Source organism: Nuphar pumila, chromosome 6, assembly GCF_984573655.1.
Source record: "Nuphar pumila chromosome 6, dmNupPumi1.hap1.1, whole genome shotgun sequence".
Lineage (NCBI taxonomy): Eukaryota > Viridiplantae > Streptophyta > Magnoliopsida > Nymphaeales > Nymphaeaceae > Nuphar > Nuphar pumila.
The window spans coordinates 109650099-109668736 of record NC_143254.1 but is presented as its reverse complement, the minus strand read 5'-3'; the positions used below and the strand labels follow the sequence as shown (position 1 = coordinate 109668736).

The window sequence follows — 18638 nt, the reverse complement described above, 5'->3', positions numbered from 1 at the left end:
GGGAAGGTCACTATAGGAAAACATGGTCGAGTCCTGTTTGATGGAGTCATTGATCAAAATTAGAGATTATTCAAAATGTATGACTCGGACATGAGTAAAATTTCTTCGACTTTTGCTTATATTGATATTGCCTTTAATGTGGATGTAAATATTTGGCACAAATGACTTGAACACATTAACTTAAAAAAGACAAAAAAAACTTGTTGAATTAAAATTAATATGTGACTTTAATGAATCGTCATTTCATAGATGTGAATTTTGTATTTATAGAAAAATGACAAGGAAATCATTTTCACAAAATGTTACTAGAGCATTAAAATTATTAAAAACCATACACACAAACATTTATAGTCTCTTCAGGACTTCAACTCATAAAGGAATGCAATATTTTATAATATTTATTAACGATTTTTCTAGATACAGTTATGTGTATCTTATAACTTATAAGTATGAAGCATTAGATAAATTTAAGGAATATTGTCAAGAAGTCGAAAACCAACTTGGTAGGAAGATTAAAGTTTTACAGTTTGATTGGGAAGGAGAATATACCTCAAATGAATTTTTAAAATATTGCAATGTTAATGGGATTAGATCGCAAACTACTACTCTGGGCACACCTCAACAAAATGGTGTGGCTGAAAGATTTAATAGGACTCTTCTTAATATGGTTAGATGTATGTTATCTAACGCTTCATTATCCAAAGTATTTTGGGAAAAAGCAATACATACGGCTAGGGGTGGCAAAATCTGACCTGACTCGCCAACCTGCTTCTTAGCCAGGTTAGGGTTTGGCTTAAACGGGTTCATGTCATAAACGGGTCGATCTGCCTAACCTGTTTATTAAACGGGTCGTGTTCGTGTTAGGGGTATGCCAACCCGCCAACCCGTTTGACCTGTTTAATAAATGGGTTAGGCGGGCGGGTCAACCCGTTTACACGAACACGTCAACCTGCAACCCGTTTATATATATATATATTAACTTATCTAACCCTAACTTCTAACTTTACACTTTAGTCACCCACCTAACTCCTTCTTACCCACCCGTTTATATATATTGATGTTTTATGTTAATGTTGGTAGTACAATTTCATATTGAGATTTGCAAAAAAAAATTATAATATGTATTTTTTTTTCTAATTGTGTTATTCGGGTTAGATAGGTTATTCAGGTTACTCGGGTCGGTTATCGTGTCTATGTTATCGGGTGGACCCGTTTAATAAATGGGTCGTTGTGTCGTGTCGACCCGACCCGTTTATTAAATGGGTTAACCGTGTTGTGTCGGGTTGCCCGTTTAATAAATGGATCGTGTTCGTGTTTGCCACATCCGACCCATTTAATAAATGAGTCATGTTCGTGTTGAGGTATTCTGACCCGCCAACCCGTTAACTCGACCAACCAACCCGCTGACCCGACCCGATTGCCACCCCTACATACGACAACTTATGTTTTAAACAGGGTTCCATATAAAGTTATTATCTCAACCCCTTATGAGTCATTGACAATAAGAAAACTTAATCTAAGTCACCTTCGTAGATGGGGTCCTGTAGCTCATATAAAAGTTATTGAGTGATCAAGGGATAGAAAATTGAGTCCATTGAGAAAAACCAGATCTAGGAATTGATTTATTTACCTAAGGAAAGGAAAGCCATCGGATGTAAATGGATTTTAAAGAATAAATTCAAGTCTGATGGTAGCATTGATAAATTTAAAGCAAGATTAGATGCTAAGGTTTTTTCTCAGAAAGAATAATTATATTATGTTGACATGTATTTGCCTATTGCAAAATTCGTCTCGATGAGGATAATTCTTGCGATAGTAGCTCACTACGACCTAGATCTACATCAAATGGATGTTAAAACCATTTTTCTTAATGCTGAGCTTAAAAAAACCATTTTTATGGAGCAACCTGATAGCTATATAATAAAAGACAAAGAAAATAAAGTATATAGGTTGAAAAAATTCCTATACTAATTTAAGCAATCATCACGTCAGTGGTACTTGAAGTTTTATAAGGCTATTGCGACATTAGGGTTTGTGACGAATAAGTTTGACCACTATGTTTATGTCTGGAAAAGTGAGAGTAAATTTGTTATTCTCTCACTATATGTAGATGACATTCTTTTGACTGAAAACGACAATGATATAATTGTCAAAACCAAGATATGGTCAAATTCACAGTTCGAAATAAAAGACGTAGAATAAGCATCCTATGTTCTTAGAATTAAAATTACTCAAGATAGAAGTTCCAAACTTTTAAGCTTGAGTCAAAAAAGATATTTAAATCATATACTCAAAAAAATTAAAATAAGTGACTGTAAGCCAGGTAAAACACATGTGGTTAAATGTGTCAAATGGAGTAAAAATGATAGTCTAGGTGCTGGACAGGAAAGACTTAATGTCTCTTATGCTCAAGCTGTCGGAAGCTTGATGTATGCTATGTTATGCTATGCACTAGGCCGGATATCAACTTTATTGTTGGTCTCGTTAGTCGCTACTAGAGTAATCCTGGTTGGCCATATTGACAAACGGTAAAAGGAATATTTTGATATTTAAAATAGACTATAAACTTGAAATTATATTTTCAAGGTGATTCTTTAGAATTAACTGGATATTCTGATGCTGACTTTGCAGGTAGCAGAGATGATAATAAATCCACCTTTGGATATGTTTTTCTTCTGAGAGAAAAAGTGGTTTCTTGGTCTTGTAAAAAACAAAGATGTGTAGCTCAGCATACTTAGGAAACTGAATATATTGCATGCAATGCAGCTACAACATTTGTCGTTTACATAAGCCGCTTCATTAATGATTTGAAGTAGGAAATAACCAATGGGCCAGTCCAGATTTATTATGATAATCAGGATGCCATCTCTCTTATGAATAGTGGAGTTGATAATTCAAAAAGTAAACATATAATAGTAAAGTACTATTATATTCATAATATGATTGAAAGAAATGAAATCAAAGTCAGCTATTTACCTACATCTAATATGATTGTTGATCCTTTAACAAAGGGCATATCAGAGGAAATATTCTCAAAACATGTATCCTGTATGGGGTTAAGGTATGTCTAATAAAAACATATGTATGGATTAGAAACTCAAATTATAACTCATTCTAGGAATATTGATGCAAGAAAAATACTCCAATAAAGGAAGGTTAAATCCTGCATCTGGTTTTTGTTTTACATGGCCAAGTGGAAGATGTTGATCCGATTGAGATCACCGTGGCCATGTTTCATGGAGGATCTCATCCGTTAAAGAGAGAGGAGGGCACACTCTCTCCTTAACGGGTGCCCGTTGAGGACCTTACCCAAAGATAAAGCACTTCATCTCTAGATAAGCTCAGGTCGTGAAATTGTTCTGTTTTCATGTTGGGTTATCGGCTACCCAGTAGGGCGCAAGATTCTAGCGAAAACTCTCTATTTAAAATAGAGAGGGTTACTCACCAAAATACAAATAGAAAATAAAATATATAGTGAGTGCGCCAACCCCTCCTGAAGCAGGCTGTAATCAAACTTCAAGCAATCTTCTATTTCCTTCATATTATAGGTATATAATCGAGTGTAGCAAATATATATCTTAGTAAGAGATTTTATTCTCACTCTGTACATCATGTTTTTCTAAAGGCATGTTTGGTAGAGAGAAAAACTCTTAGGCGTACGAGAGTTTTTTTATATGAAAAGTTTTTCAAAAAAAAGTTTTTCGCTTATTTGTATAGCATGAGAAAACCAAGGTGAAAAAATGAGATAGAGGAGGAGGAGGAGGGTGGTGGTGGTGATGGTGAGACGGTGGTTGTGAGATGGGCGGTGGAAAATGTAAAAATAATTTTTTTCTTAAATAGGAAACATTCCTCCAATCCTTTTCATGGAAGATTTTTTATAAAAACTATCTTAGCGAAAAGTCTCTTTAGTTTGAAAGGGTCGAAAAATCAGTACAGATTTTCCATTTTACATCACTTTTCCTACATCTTTATCGCTTCAAAACATGCCCAAAGCATGTCAGATTTTCATAGGTTGAAAACCCACGGCTTATAATATATCAAAATTTTATCCTTCAAAACAGTCATATATTTTATGTTGAAAAAATAGGATCTAGGTTATGTTTCCTGCTACTTTTACCATGTTGAACACATCTACCGGGTGAGATTTTATAAAAAAGACTTCTTCCTATGAGTTTCAGCTAAGGGGGTTTGGAACCTACAGGGATAGCCAATACTTTTCTTAGAAGAATTTATTCTTTGTATCCGATTGAACCAGCTTAAGCTCGGGTTAAGGCTGCAAATGGTTCGGATTTGGATCCTTTAGGTAAAATCTTAATGTGCATTCAATTGGGATTCAGATCTGTTCAATCGGATTCAGTTCAATGCAATCCGTTTGCATTTTTTATATGTAAATAGCTTGTTTTTTCCTCTATTTTTCTGGATCCAGTATTATCACTTGTATCTCGGATGGGGATTCAACCTTGCCTCATCGGATCTAATTCAGATTCGGATCTACTGTTTGCATTTTGGATTTGGATTTGGATTCGGATCTAACAGGACCCGGACCGAATCCATTGCAGGCCCCCAGCTCGGGTCATCTGGTTGGACTCGTATGAGCTAGATCTCGGCCCGAACAGTACCTGAATGTAAACGACCTCACCCTGCTCTCTCTCTCTCTCTCTTGCTTGCAGTTTCAGACAGGAAGGAGATCATCGGCCTAGTAGCGAAGGGAAGGAGGAGGAGAAGGAGAATCGATGTCGTCTTCGTTGAAGGAGAGGGAGAGGGCGATGGCCGTTCCCAATCTGCAAACCCTAACCCTGGAGCAGCTCAAGATGGTGAAGGAGCAGTCCGACGCCGAGCTCTCCCTACTCCAAGACTCCCTCACCAACATCAGGACCGCCGCCTCCCGCCTCGAATCCGCCTCCAGTGCTCTCCTCGACCTCTCCCTCCACCCCCCTGGTCTGATTCCTCCCCCCCCCCCCTTCTTCTTCATTTTTGCTCCCATTTTGTTCGTCTTCGTCGTCGTCGGCTTCGGATCTCCGCTTTTCGATTCCACGGTGTTTTTAGCCCTAATTCTCTGGTTTCCCCTGTTTCTTCTCAGGGAAGAAGATGCTCGTTCCTCTCACGGCGTCGCTCTACGTTCCGGGAACGCTCGACGACGCCGACAGAGTCCTCGTCGATGTCGGCACCGGATACTTCATCGAGGTTTTTCTTTGTTCCCTTTGTCCTTTTTTCCTTCTTCCTCTTCTCAATCCTTTTCGGTTTATATGCTTTAGTGAGGATTCGTTTTTAGGAGTTTTTTTTTTGCCTTTTCTTGTGTGTGTTTTTCTTAGTTATTCTCGAAATATGTTGTTTTCTTCATATTTCTGGGTTTTCCCTTGTTTATTACCTTCATTTCATGGCGACCACTTGGTAGCTCTTTAGAGTTTGGGGGCCCATTGGTGAAGTTTGGCTAGAGCTTTGAGGGGGGCTCATTCTGGGTTCGGGGGCTAGGAATCTACCAGGGGCATTTTGATTTATCGCAGCCCTCTTCTGAAGAGTTAGTTACTTGCTTGGATGCTTCAATATTCTTGCCTTTCCTACTTTCCAAAATATATATAAGGGGACTGGCTGATCACTTCTCCAACATTGAAATGGAACAACCCCTCAAAACTAGTCTATGTCTATCCAGATGAGAAGTGGGCAGAATATCAGTGAATGAACTTAAATCGGTTTCTAATGCTAAATCAAAACAAGTTTTGGGAAATAAGAGAGAGAGAGAGAGAGAGAGAGAGAGAGAGAGAGAGAGAGAGAGAGAGAGAGAGAGAGAGAGAGAGAGAGAGAGACTTAATCTCTGCATTTGTTTAACTTGGGCATAAAGTAAAAATGCTAAGTGGGCTTTAAGATGGCTTGTTTTAACCAATACAAATTGATAAGTGTACCAGCTTTCCTCACCACAACAGAAATGATAACATATTTGTAGTGTATATGTAAGCGTCCTTCTTGAATGGGGAAAGAAGCTGACACAAAATGTGGAATGCTCAATTCTCTTATATTAGTTTGATAGCCCAACAAGTGGGTCCCAAAGTGGTAGGATTCAAATCTTGCATGGCAGATTTGTCAAGCATTTAATGACACACAGATAATCTATAATTTTTAATATTGTCATTGTTTTGTGTTGTTGTAATTGGTTTCTTCCCTTCTTTATTCATAAACTGTTGTTAGCACAACTGACAGTTTATGTCCTTATTTTGGTTAGAAAACAATGGCTGAAGGGAAAGATTATTGTGATCGCAAGATCCATTTGCTAAAGGTTAACTATGATGAACTAGTTGAGGTATGCTATTTTATGCATCAAATCTTTATTTTATTTCAAATTTGCATCAATTTGAAAATTTGTTTCATTGTAGTATTTGTGTAACTTTATATCCTATTATAGTGTCCATGCAGTTGGGGTTTTTGCTATGTAATCCAATGTTTCTTGGGTAATCAGAAATTGGTACAAGACCTTCATTGTTGATACGTACTGCCTCATATTTAGGCTTACCATCTCTTTCTTTTTTAAGGATTCTTTTCCTTCTCCAATTTGATATAGGAAATTGACTTTTTAGAAAATAGTTGACTGGATGGTGAATTCAGCCTTAGGGTTATGATTGGATCTTACTTTTGAAATACCGTTAGTTTGTTTGGTGGCTGTATGGCATTATAAATCATGAGTTTGTATTTTTGTTTCACTCTCTATTTGGTTCATAAGGTCCTTTTCCTCTTTCTGAATCAAGAAAAAGGAAGAAAATCGTCTCCCCCAATGATATTGCTGTGGTCTTATGCAAGATCTGTTACACTATAATGTTATTTGGAGTACTCTTTTTTCTTTGAGTTAATACATTGGTGCAAGCCTTTCACTGAGTCCCTTTTTCTTTCTTCCTCTCAAATTAATCTACTGAACCTGGCTATGAGGGTAGAGAGTGGCAGGTAGGCCGATTGGCTTTGGGTCCCAGGCCAGAATTAGGTCCAAATCAAGACCAATTGATCGGGACCTCAGCCTGGAAAATAAATAATTAGTCTCAGTTGTGCTTGGTGTAAATTTTTTCTATTGTCCGGTAAGCTTGAGCTTGATAGAATCCAGTCCTGGTGTAGCCTCCCTATGTCCATCCCTGATGGTGCCATTTTTTTTTTCACAGACTGATTTACCACAGTGTAAGAAGTCCACAGTTTCTGATTGTGACCCAACAGTGTAACATTTTATTTATTATTGTTTTCATTACATAAAACCTGAAGCTTCAAAACTCCTTCACTTTTATCATATGAACAGGTTGATCTCCTACAATCTGATATAGGCAATCATATTATGCTAATGAAGCATACGTTTGGATTCACTGTTTATATTTTGACTATATGCAAAAGAAATCTCTGAAATTTGTGTACATCTATGTGGTTGGTTGCCCAGGTAGGCCAAGACTCGGCTTGCGCTATTTCCATCCCTAATGGTGCCAAATTGATTTATCGTTGCATAATAAGTGTGCAGTTTCTGCTTTGACTCAGGGTGCTAACTTCCAGTTTTGGATGTTTTTGTTGCAGAAAAGTAAAAAAGTAAAGTTTCACAATATAGTAGATTGATCTCCTGCAATCTGAGATAGGCTATCATATTAAGATAATGTAGCATAGGTTTGTCTTCACTAATTGGAAGATATGCACACGAGGTCTTGGAATTTTTCATATATCTGTCATTGGTTGTTTTTCATTTTTGTGTGTAAACAATGGAAAAAAGAGTGTAAATAAAAAAGTTTATATATAATGGTAACTAGCAATAGTATTCAAAAGATACACCTTATAGTGACATTCATGATACTTGTGAGCAACTAAACTACTGTCTCAAGCATCTGCAGCTGATTCACAACTGCCATATTGAGTTTCAAAATCAAAGTGTGAAGTTGTGATTCTAATAAATTAAGATTTCAATGTAAGATTAAGATAACAACAATACTAGTTAGTAGAACAGTTTAAATAGCATAGCTCAATGAAGCTTATGTGTGTTCATGCACAAGTATCTCAAATAAATCTCTATCTTCATCTTTGAGGGCCGTTGATTGATGCAACCCTAAGGTGCTCAGCTGTTAGCACAAAAACATGGGTTCAAGGCTTGAGGGCGGCCACTTCTTGCATTAAAGGTAGAAGTTGGGACTAACCCTAGTATGCCTCTCCCCATTACCTTGGAGTACAAAACACCACATTGGGTATGACACCTTTTTCATATTCACAATTCATGTGCATGGTGTTTATTAGGGGTGAACTTTGGTCCAGGCAAGGTTGGCCTGACCTGAACTGAGACCCAACATTAGCCCTGGTCGATTGTCTAGCTCCATTTGGGCTCTTTAGGCTCGATTATTAATTGGGCCAAGCGGTGTGTTCCCATTGTCTTTCTAATTGGGCTGAGCCCAAGTCAAGCCTGATTATATAGTTGGGTCGAGTCTGCAAAATGCAGTCCAGGCCTAGCCCATCTTTGTTCAAGTACCTGGAAGCACATTAGGTACCCCACCCAATGTCCAACCCTAGAGTTGTTTGCATACAACTAAAGTTTTATAAAAATAAACATGAATCTTGATGTATGTGGACCAGTCAACCTGCCTTAACAACCGTGTTGGACTACAAACCAAATTAACTTTGGACAAGTCACTAGGCCAGACCTTTGAATTTCTAAACTAGCCAAAGAGAGGAGCAAAATTGAGAAACTATGTGGGAAGCGTAAGTGAAAAGTGAGTAAGAAAATACCTAAGATGTGAGTTAGTAAGGTTTTCAGAATTTAAAATTAAAAGTCAAATTTGTATGCTTTTTGATACTACTATTAAGTTATTAGATAATTTAAACTCACCTTTAGAAGAATAATGTAATCAGTTTGCAATTGTATAATTGCAAATTAGTTTATTGTATGTGTACTAGATGTAATGATGGGAAATCATTGTGAACCACTTAAGAGCAATGTTGTAAGTATTGTAGTATATGGTATGATATGCTACAATACATATCGTATGTATCCGGTGTCTGGATACCATACACACCCATATCTTGAAATGGGTGTGTATTGTACCTGTACAGGGTGTATCTTACGATACACCCCACCTTACGATACACAACAAGTGCAGTTTAAGTTGCACTTATTTTTATTTTTAACATATAAGGTGGCCCTTGGGGCCAGTTTATGCTCATTCCTAGAGAACTTGACATTATCTAGTTCATTTTTGTTTGAATTTTGAAAAAACTTGGTTATGTAAAATCTATGTCACATGGAGATGGATGCGGGAGCGAGGCACGATGCGGATAGTCTTGGTACAATATGCCGTATACATATAGATGTACGTATGTGTGTATAATAACAATTCTAAATCACTATAGTTAGAAAGATCAAATAATGAAACTAAATTGAAATTGAAATGTAATGTAACTGATGACAAATTTTAAAAGAAAAAAGAACTCAAGTGAATACAAAATAGGTAAATAAGATTATTAAAGTAAATAGATAAAGTTAATATCACAATGTTGACTGTGTGAGAAACTGGTTTGACTATGTCCATGAAGTGTCCTTGTGTCGACACGAGATACACATGATAAGTGAAGTGTCATTGTGACATTGACATAGTGTAAAATTTGTAGGTAGAGAGCACTTTATGATATTGTTTGTTATTATGTACACGCACTCTATTATGAATCTTGTGGCTTGTTAGCTTAGTTTCATTGTTTAATATGCATATTACTTCATAGTTTATGTTTTTCTTGTGAGATATGTATGCCATTCATAGCATATTATCTTGATTATTGATTTTTCAATGTCTTATGCATGCCATTTGTACCATATAATTATTTTGATGAGTGATATTATAGTTTTATCTTATACAATTCATCATTGCTTCTTGTGTTATGAATTTTTAGATTTTCTGATTTTGTTGGATTTTTTAGATGTTATCTAAAACATACGATTTTTTACAATATGATACAATACAGTATGATACATATCTTATTTTGGCCCCCCGTTAATATCGGTTATAATACACTTTTTACAACCTTGCTTAAGACAGAAATGATATGTTAATTTTAGCATGATTTTTTTTTCTCAATTGTGGGCATTCTACACCTTGTGAAAGTTAGATTTTCTCAAGATTTCATAACAAACATAACACTTTCCCAAGTTTTTGCTAGCATGAGAAGGTGCAACTTGTGATTGTAGCATTCACTTGAGAATGCTCCTCCCTTGAAACTTGAGAAAATTGGTCACAAGACTGACTTGTGATCAATTATCTCAAGCTTCCATTTTCTCAAGCGTGATTGCTCATCCCACCTGTGGCCAAAGTGTGTCCTGTGTATAGAGGAGTACATAATAGTGTGCGTGTTCTTATAATGAGAACGCAGTTGTTAGAAAAATTAGCATGTGACAGCAGTTTTGCTTTGACATAATCCTTCAATTGAATTACCTAAAGGACCTTTCAATTTATTTAAAAAGAGCTCATTCTGTTACATTTTAAAGAAATTATAGGCAATGGGTCATCATTTATGATTTATCTCTCACTTCAGTTAAAATAGCTCGACTATGGTTCCTTCTGTATAGAAATCACAATATCTTAATTGTGTCAACATGCTTTTAAAGAATATGCAAATCCCAAAAATGTCATGTCTTCAGATGCATTCTTCTTATAACACGAAAAAATGAACCATGGAAACACCTAGCTTTCAGCTTTGAAGTGGCTTTTGGGGGAAACAAGTGTTCAAGTAGAATCTTCTGGTAACCATGTTTTAAACGTTACCTGAATTTCTTTTGATTAATAGATCATTGAATAGTTTTACTAGAACATCTTTATATTATTTTCATTTACAGCATATGGGAGAAGTCAGCTTGCTCTCCTCTTTTGTAAAAAGGTGCTGTTTGATTAGAAAAGATGATGATCTATGAAGAAGAAAATAAGAGACAATGCTCTGTTTGGATATATCTTTTTTTGCTGTTTATTAAAAACATACAGAGATGATATCAATAAATGATTTAGAAAAAAGAGACAAAAAAAACATTATTTGGTTGAGTCATGTAAACTCGTTGAATCAAATGCCTTAAGAAATTTCTCCCTTCTTTCCCAACAGTTCATAGTCCTTTTTGATGCCATGTTTGACTCCCCACCCGTCTTGTCATGCAACCTACTGCAGGCATACATGCATATTCATCATGTACAACTACTACAATGTAGCCATGGCTTTCTTTATGGTGCTACCCTTTCTGGGATGTACTAGCCTGGCCATTTTTCAGCCAGAAAATGGTCGGGGAGCAAAAAAAAAAGTTAAAAATCGTAAAACATAAAAAATTGCCAGCCATTTTCCGGCCACATACTGGCTGGAAAATGGCTGGGCTAGCACCGTCAGGCATGGAATGCCATCTGGTGCTAGCCCAACCATTTTCGGCTGGTAGATGGCCGAAAAATGGCCAGCGTTAAGTAAACCCCCCCCCCCCCCCAAAAAAAAAAAAAACGAAAATGATTCTGGTCATCATTTTATGGCCATCTATCAGCCAGAAAATGGCCGGGCTGGCACCGGTTGACAGGGCCCTATCAGCCGGTGCCAGTCCAGCCATTTTCCGTCCGATAAATGGCCAGAAAATGGCCATTAGTGGCATGTTGTAATTTGTCGATGCCCAAACTAGTTTACGTCCAAACAGTTTACCAAAAATGCCAGAAAATGGCCATTTTCCGTCCAAACAGATTCCCAAACTAGGTTTTGGCTTCTAAACTTGGTTTTCACCCTTAGTTTCGCCAGGCAGAGTGTGCCAAGGGATTCTTCACCTTTGTCCATGCCTGCCTCTTGTTGTGCACCACGTGCTCTATCCCTTACATCACTGGATAACCTCAAGCCTTTCCTGCTTTTGTCATCAGAGCACTTCAGGCTTTTCCATTGCAGAGTCAAAAGAAAAATGGAGGTCAGAGTGGTGGTATAGCTCCACTAAGTCCAATGCTGGCCATGGTGGAGACAATGGTAGGGTGAGTTTGGTTTTGATCTATGTCACATGGGTGCGGGGGTGCGGCACTTTCAAAAAACTTGGGTGTGAGGGTGCGGCAAAAATATAAAAAATTATATATATATATATATATTAAGTTTTAACAGTTAACAAATAACAACAGTAACACTAATGAAATAAAAAACAATTATCATAATATCATCAAATCAATTCATCATCATGAATGCAATAAATCAAATTAACAATCTACAATTCTATTCTACATCATAAAAACTAACACCACAATTTAATCAACCTAAATATGTTATAGAAACAATCAAATAAGTAAAGCAGAAAAGAATTAAATTATATAATATACTAACAAAAGAAGCAAAAAATGCATAATTACATACCAAAAGTATATCCTACACAATGTATATGACGATGAGGTAATGGATCCTAATAATTTTCTGTTTCATCATCAAATGCATCATAAGAAGGAAGACTGAGATCAGATAAATCCATGCTTTTAATGTTGAAATCATGCTCTCCCTTTAAGTCACACTCTTCTGGGTTTACATTCCAAAATTTGGATGATCCTTGACTGCATTATTAAAAATTTTAAATAATTTAAAAATGTTAAATACAGGTATATTTAAATGAAAAAACTAAGAAATAGTCAAATAAATAAGAGAGCAAATTAGTACTTGGATTCATCATTGGTTTGTGAAAGTAGTCGAAGATTTGAATAAACGTATACTAAATCCTCTGCACGATTGTTGGTGAGTTTGTTTCTCTTCATGTTGTGGATTTGAGAATATGTGCTCCAATTTCTTTCACAACAGGATGAACTAGCAGGTTGGGATAACAATCTCAATGCAAGACGTTAGAGAAGAGGTGTTTCTGATCCAAATGTTGACCACCATGTAATAGGTTCTATATTATCCTCTTCTTTCGCGAGTAATGTCTGTCCATATAATCTCGAAGATCAAATTTTTCAAACTCTTGTGTGACTTGATTTAGAATATGTGATTCTGGATAAAGTCTTGTCATACACATATTTTTATGCCTTGATAGCTCTGGGCCTAAATTTGGAGGGACACGACCAATACCACCTTCCTATCACTTTTTTGCATAATATTTTGGATTAAGAGAATGTGTTATACAATGCAAAAAAGTGTTGCTTTTCTTCGAACTAAAATTGAATGAATATGGTTAAAAAAAATTTGAATCATCCAATGCATGATTTTTTCCTTCGTGCTTGAAAACTACAGTTTGTATTTTTTCAATCATATTATCCCACATTTCATAAACTTTGTAAAGCATGGGCTCATCCTTATCAACCTCTTTCAACATTTCCCAAATAGGTTGCGTAAGTTGACGGAAATATACGACTCTATCTCAAAACTCATCATCAACAATGAATTTCTTAATTTCTTAAGCATTGACATCATAATCAGCACGATAGAATGTCCAATTCTCATCAGTCATCATGCTAACCAAAGCATTTTTCACTTCCTTAATCATCTTTACCATCACAATGATGGACGCAAAACGTGTTTCAGCGACCAACAATTTCATGTCAGAATGTCTATTAAATATAGCATTAGCATGATGATGGTTGACAACAAAATTCCTAATGTTTTTAACATTTTTTTCTAATTCCTTAATCCATGAACATAGAGCATATGTTGGTGAATTTTGTTCTTCTTTGGGGTTGCAGATGCTTTTGAGGGCCAGATTATTGATGTGTGCTACATAGGGAGTCTAAAAAATATGAGAATACTCACTCTCCAAACACAATGCTGCACTTTTACAAACTGGAGCATTGTTTGTGATGATTTGTACTACTTTCTGATCATCCACTTCTTTTATTACTTCTATAAACAACTCCTTCAAATACTCATCATTTTTATATTCTTCAGCTGCATCAACTGCTTTTAAGAATACTGGGTCACTAAGCGAAGAAGCAATGAAATTGATTAGTGGACGCCTTTGAATATCTGTCCAGCCATCAAAAACTATGGAAACTCCATTTTGCTCTCATGAATATTTTTTAATCTCTAGCAATCTCTTAACGTTTGCCCTCTCTTCTGCAAGAAGTGTGGTTCATAGTTTTTCTGAGCTTGGAGGTACATAGCCACTCAAATTATAATTTGCCAAATAAGTAACTAAATCCTTATAATAAGGATTTCTAGCTGAATTAAATGGAAGTAAACTAGAATAGAAATACCTCCCTACTTTTCTATCCATCTCCTTCCTTCCATTTGTATTGAATGTTGCTTGTATCGTTCATCTTCCTCTACCTCCTACATCCACTTTTCTTTTTTTTAGCATCTTCTTGGTGGCTTAAAAATGACACACTAATTGCATAAGAATCACTCATTGTCTTCCTCTTCTCATATTCTTTTTGTATTTTCTTGTATTGTTTTCGCATTGCCTTATCAACTCTTCTGCATCCTGAAATGCCATGTCTTGGTATCTTCAACAAATAAGCCTTAACTCTTGTGTAAGACCCAACAAAATCTCTTTTACAAAGCTTGCATCGAAATCTCTTGTTTTCACCACCTTTTTCAGTTTTTGCAAGCTTATCTACATGTGTCCATGGTGGCCCCCCACATCACACGTTGCAGCTAAAAAACTTGAATCAACACTCTCACGACAATTACCAGCAACACTAGCAACATAATTCACATGTGGGGATGAGGATGACGCAAGTCTTTTCCCTTTATCCAACATTTTTGTCCTGAAAACAAAAAAAATGTTATATTAAAATCAATTATGCACATGATCAAGATTAAAAATATTGAGTGCAAGGCCAATGACATATACAATAAGTTCTAAAAAATATAGTAGTAGTACGTATAAATAAATACCGAAAGGGTTCTTAAATAAAACCTACACATGGCATTAAAAACTACATGTACAAGTGTTACCAAAACCGTATCTACATAGGCACTAAAAACTGCATGTACATGGCATCATCCAAAACACATATACATGTGCACAACAAAAAGAAAACACGCGTACTTCTTCATTAAAAATTTAAAATACATACATCATAAAAATTGAAACGTAAATATGCAACAACAATGATGCAAGTACATAGGCTTTTTTAGAGGAAACGCATATAACAACAGATATACATAGCTAATAGAAAAAAAAACAAGCAAACAGCCTACTGCAATGCATGAAAATCCCAACACACAGTATATCCAGATTTACAAGAGCAATGCATATGTGTGCAATACAGAGAAACAATTAAATTGCACCGGTGCACAGTAAAATAACGAACAACGTATAGGTAAAAAGGGAATATAGAAATTTTGCATGAATCCTAAAACCCATTCAAAACCCTATCAAACAGTGTGTGTGTTTTTAATTTGAACCCTAACGTGAGCATCTGTCAAACAAAGTTTTTGTTTTTTCCTAAAATCCAATGTGAACCTATGTAAAAAAAAACTGATTCTTGTTGCTTTAAAACCCAACGTGAACATCTATAAATAAAACCAAATTTTTCAACACCTAAAATTACAGATTTTTCATCAATCTAAAATACAAGTTTTGCATCAATTAAAAATACAGATTTTTCATCATTTAAAATACATATTTTACATAATCTAAATGAGAGAGATTGAAGGAGAGAATGAGAGAGAGAGAGAGAATGCGTACCGGACGGTGTCGCTCAAGGTCGTCGCCGGCGTCGGGGTCGGGTCGTCGCACAATCAGGGTTGGGAGGAGAAGTCTGAAAGAGTGGTCGAGAGGATTAGGGCAAAATTTTTTTACCCTAATCCTCCTCTCAGCCCCATTTTATCGGGCTTTTTTTTTTTAAGTCCAAACGTCAGATATTTTTTACCGTGGGTGCGTTGACCACACCTAGGGTCGGGTTGACCGCACCAGGTGTCGCACCCGCGTCGCATCGACACAGATGCGGCACCTGGTTGGCCGAATCCCTGTGACTTAGGTTTTGATGGTGGTGGCGAACCAGGTGGTAGGAAGAGGAGCATCTTGTGGGTTGCTTCCAATGGGGGAGGAGTGGAATCAATAACCTTGATGGATAAAAAACATATAGAAATTAAAATAGCTCTCATTGTCTTTGTTTTTATTAAAATTTGTAAATAATTAATGAAAACATAGCAAACCAAGCACTACTTAAGTTATTTAAAATAAATGTAAACAGAAATAGTTCATTTATCACTACATCCAAACTCCAAAGGCTCTAAAAACAGTCACCCTATTTGTTTTATGTTAGGCAAATATCGAGTATAAAAGCTTCTGATGACATTTTCTCGGCAGCCTTAAAAATGATTTATTTTGCCTTTAATGTGGATTTTTTCTCATCTATGAAAAAATTCTCTACAATATTAGTATCAAAGTTTGGAATGATCTTATCCCCCCCCCCACTCAACGAAAGAGAGAGAGAGTACAAATGGTTCTAGTGTCATTCCTGAGATTGTCAAAATGGGAAAAGTGAATTTGTAGGCTTCATTCCATTGTATTAGCAAGGGTTAACCTTGGAAAGTATAGTGAGCGTTGATGATCTGATTTGCATTGCAAAAGTGTTGACATGGACAAAGCTACCAATTCAGCGTTAGGGATGCAAATGGATTTGATTTTGGATCCCAAAATACATTGGGTAGTCGGATTGGTTCAGATTCGGGACAGCTAAATTTTGCAAATTTGGCTTCCTGAATCTGACCCATTTGCAGCCGTATTCAGCATGACAAAAATCATTATTCATGTAGTAAATTAAACTAAACCGTAGTGACTCCATTTATAAGTGACCCGTGAAGGCAAGGTAGGATTAATATATTGTAATTTCATGTCACTGACTGCTATCATTCATGACATTAACATATTTTGAAGGACACCATTGCTATCTTTGCATGTTTCTTACTAGGATTTCTGAAAACTAATAAAACAAGAATGCCTTTCTGTTACCAGATCAAGTAGCAATTATGATGCTTGAGTTTCTCATGTCGTACTAAATACTTGTCTCCTTTCCTCTTGTTGGCGATCATGACACATAGGCCTGGTGTTGTAGTATGAAGTTGCCAAACAGATAGGCTTTATCACAACCTAAGTTCATGTTACTTGTCTTATCATGCTTGTTATGTCACAGTCTAAGTTCATACTTCCTTATCTTATCATGCGCTTTTGGTGTCCATGTCAGTCATCCTACTTGAATATTCTAAAAGTTGAATGACGTAGGAAAGCTGAAGACTTCCTAGTTATGAAGCTTGCGTGTTCTTGGTTTTTTTTTCTGTTAGATAAAGACCATGTCACCCGGGTACGGGTACGGAGGATACAATACAACACGGAAATTCCAAAAATTGTGGTTTTGCGGACACAACTATATATATATATATACAAAATAAATTCAAAATAAACTGAATATATAATCTAAATATATATGCTATATCTAAAATATATATTATAAATTATAAATTGAATACAAACTTGTATGTATGGAAGGTAAAATGGGGTATCCAGGTGTCGACCTGTGTCGACACGAGTACAGAGGGCAAAATGGAGTGTCTGTGTGACATAGGATAAAGAGTGTTGGGCTCATAATTGATTCTTTTCTGGATTTCTTTTCTTTGGTTCTATGTCACAGGGACTCGGCTAACTGGGTGCCGCACCCTCGTCAACTTGACGCGACACGGGTGCGGCACCCGGTGCGGTCAACCTGAGGGTAATTTATGTCCAACTTTTGGACTTTATATATATATATATATATATATATATATATATTTGCCGCACCCAAGTTTTTTCAAAGTGCCGCACCCCCGCATCCGCACCCATGTGACATACCTTTGGTTTTTTGTCGTTCTTGTTGTTTCTGCTAATAAGAATTGAACGCAAGATTCATCAATCAATTATCCCAAGTGGTGGGATTCAACAGTCGAGTTAGACCACTTTAACTGGAAAATAACTGCAAATTGGGTTTTTCATGTTCCTAGAGAAAGATTTCCTTGTCTAGATGTCATTGTTGCAATCTTGAATTTGCTGTTTGCCTTCACTGATTTCCCCTTATTCTTTACTGCAGGTTGCTTCCAAAAAGAAGAGTATAGCTGATGAAGCAGGAGCTATTTTACAGGCGAAGTTAAAACAGACTGTTTCATCTTCATGACAATGGGTTTCCAGCATGTTTATGTTCTCCCTTTTTTTTCCTTGTCCCTTGCTTGTCTTCTCTACTGCTAAAGTTGGGGATCCATTCCACCAGATTTTTTAGTCGATTTTTTTACGTTTTCTTTTTGGAGAGAGCAAAAAGTAAGAATTGTTGCTTACCCTTGACCTGTAAGATTAGATGGTGCTGTGTGTTGATTTTGTAACATCAAGATTTAAAATTCTTGAAGTAAATCTCATGTTTACTAAAAATTATGCTATTTGAAACAGTTTTTTGCTTGTTTATTTGAGATTTCATTTGTTATCCCAGTTTAACCTGAGAACCTCAGTAGCTGATGACCAGAGCAGGGAGAGCTTTACCATTTTCAAGAGAGAGAGTTCCCTGAATACCTTTGACATTGTCTGCGTAGCAAAACATATTTTTTGCCTGGACTTCGTATTAGTGGAAAGATGCATAGCTTGATGATGCCTTCACCAACTAGCTGTTGTCTGTTACTGTAAAGTATAAACTACACCCTTGTTTTTTTTTGGGTTTTCTCCTTAAACTTTGTCATTAGTGGAAAATATGCATAGTTTCTTGATGCCT

General features: G+C 36.3%; 1 protein-coding gene across 1 annotated transcript; it reads left to right on the top strand.

Annotated features, from left to right (window-relative positions):
- The first annotated feature begins 4671 nt into the window (after window positions 1–4671).
- Window positions 4672–18304, top strand: LOC149835662 (prefoldin subunit 5-like). The gene is made up of 4 exons (XM_090010617.1): window positions 4672–4938; window positions 5081–5184; window positions 6218–6295; window positions 17973–18304. Exons 1-4 carry the CDS (start codon window positions 4734–4736, stop codon window positions 18054–18056), a joined length of 471 nt encoding a protein of 156 aa, XP_089866743.1. The 5' UTR covers window positions 4672–4733; the 3' UTR covers window positions 18057–18304.
- The last annotated feature ends 334 nt before the right edge of the window (window positions 18305–18638 follow it).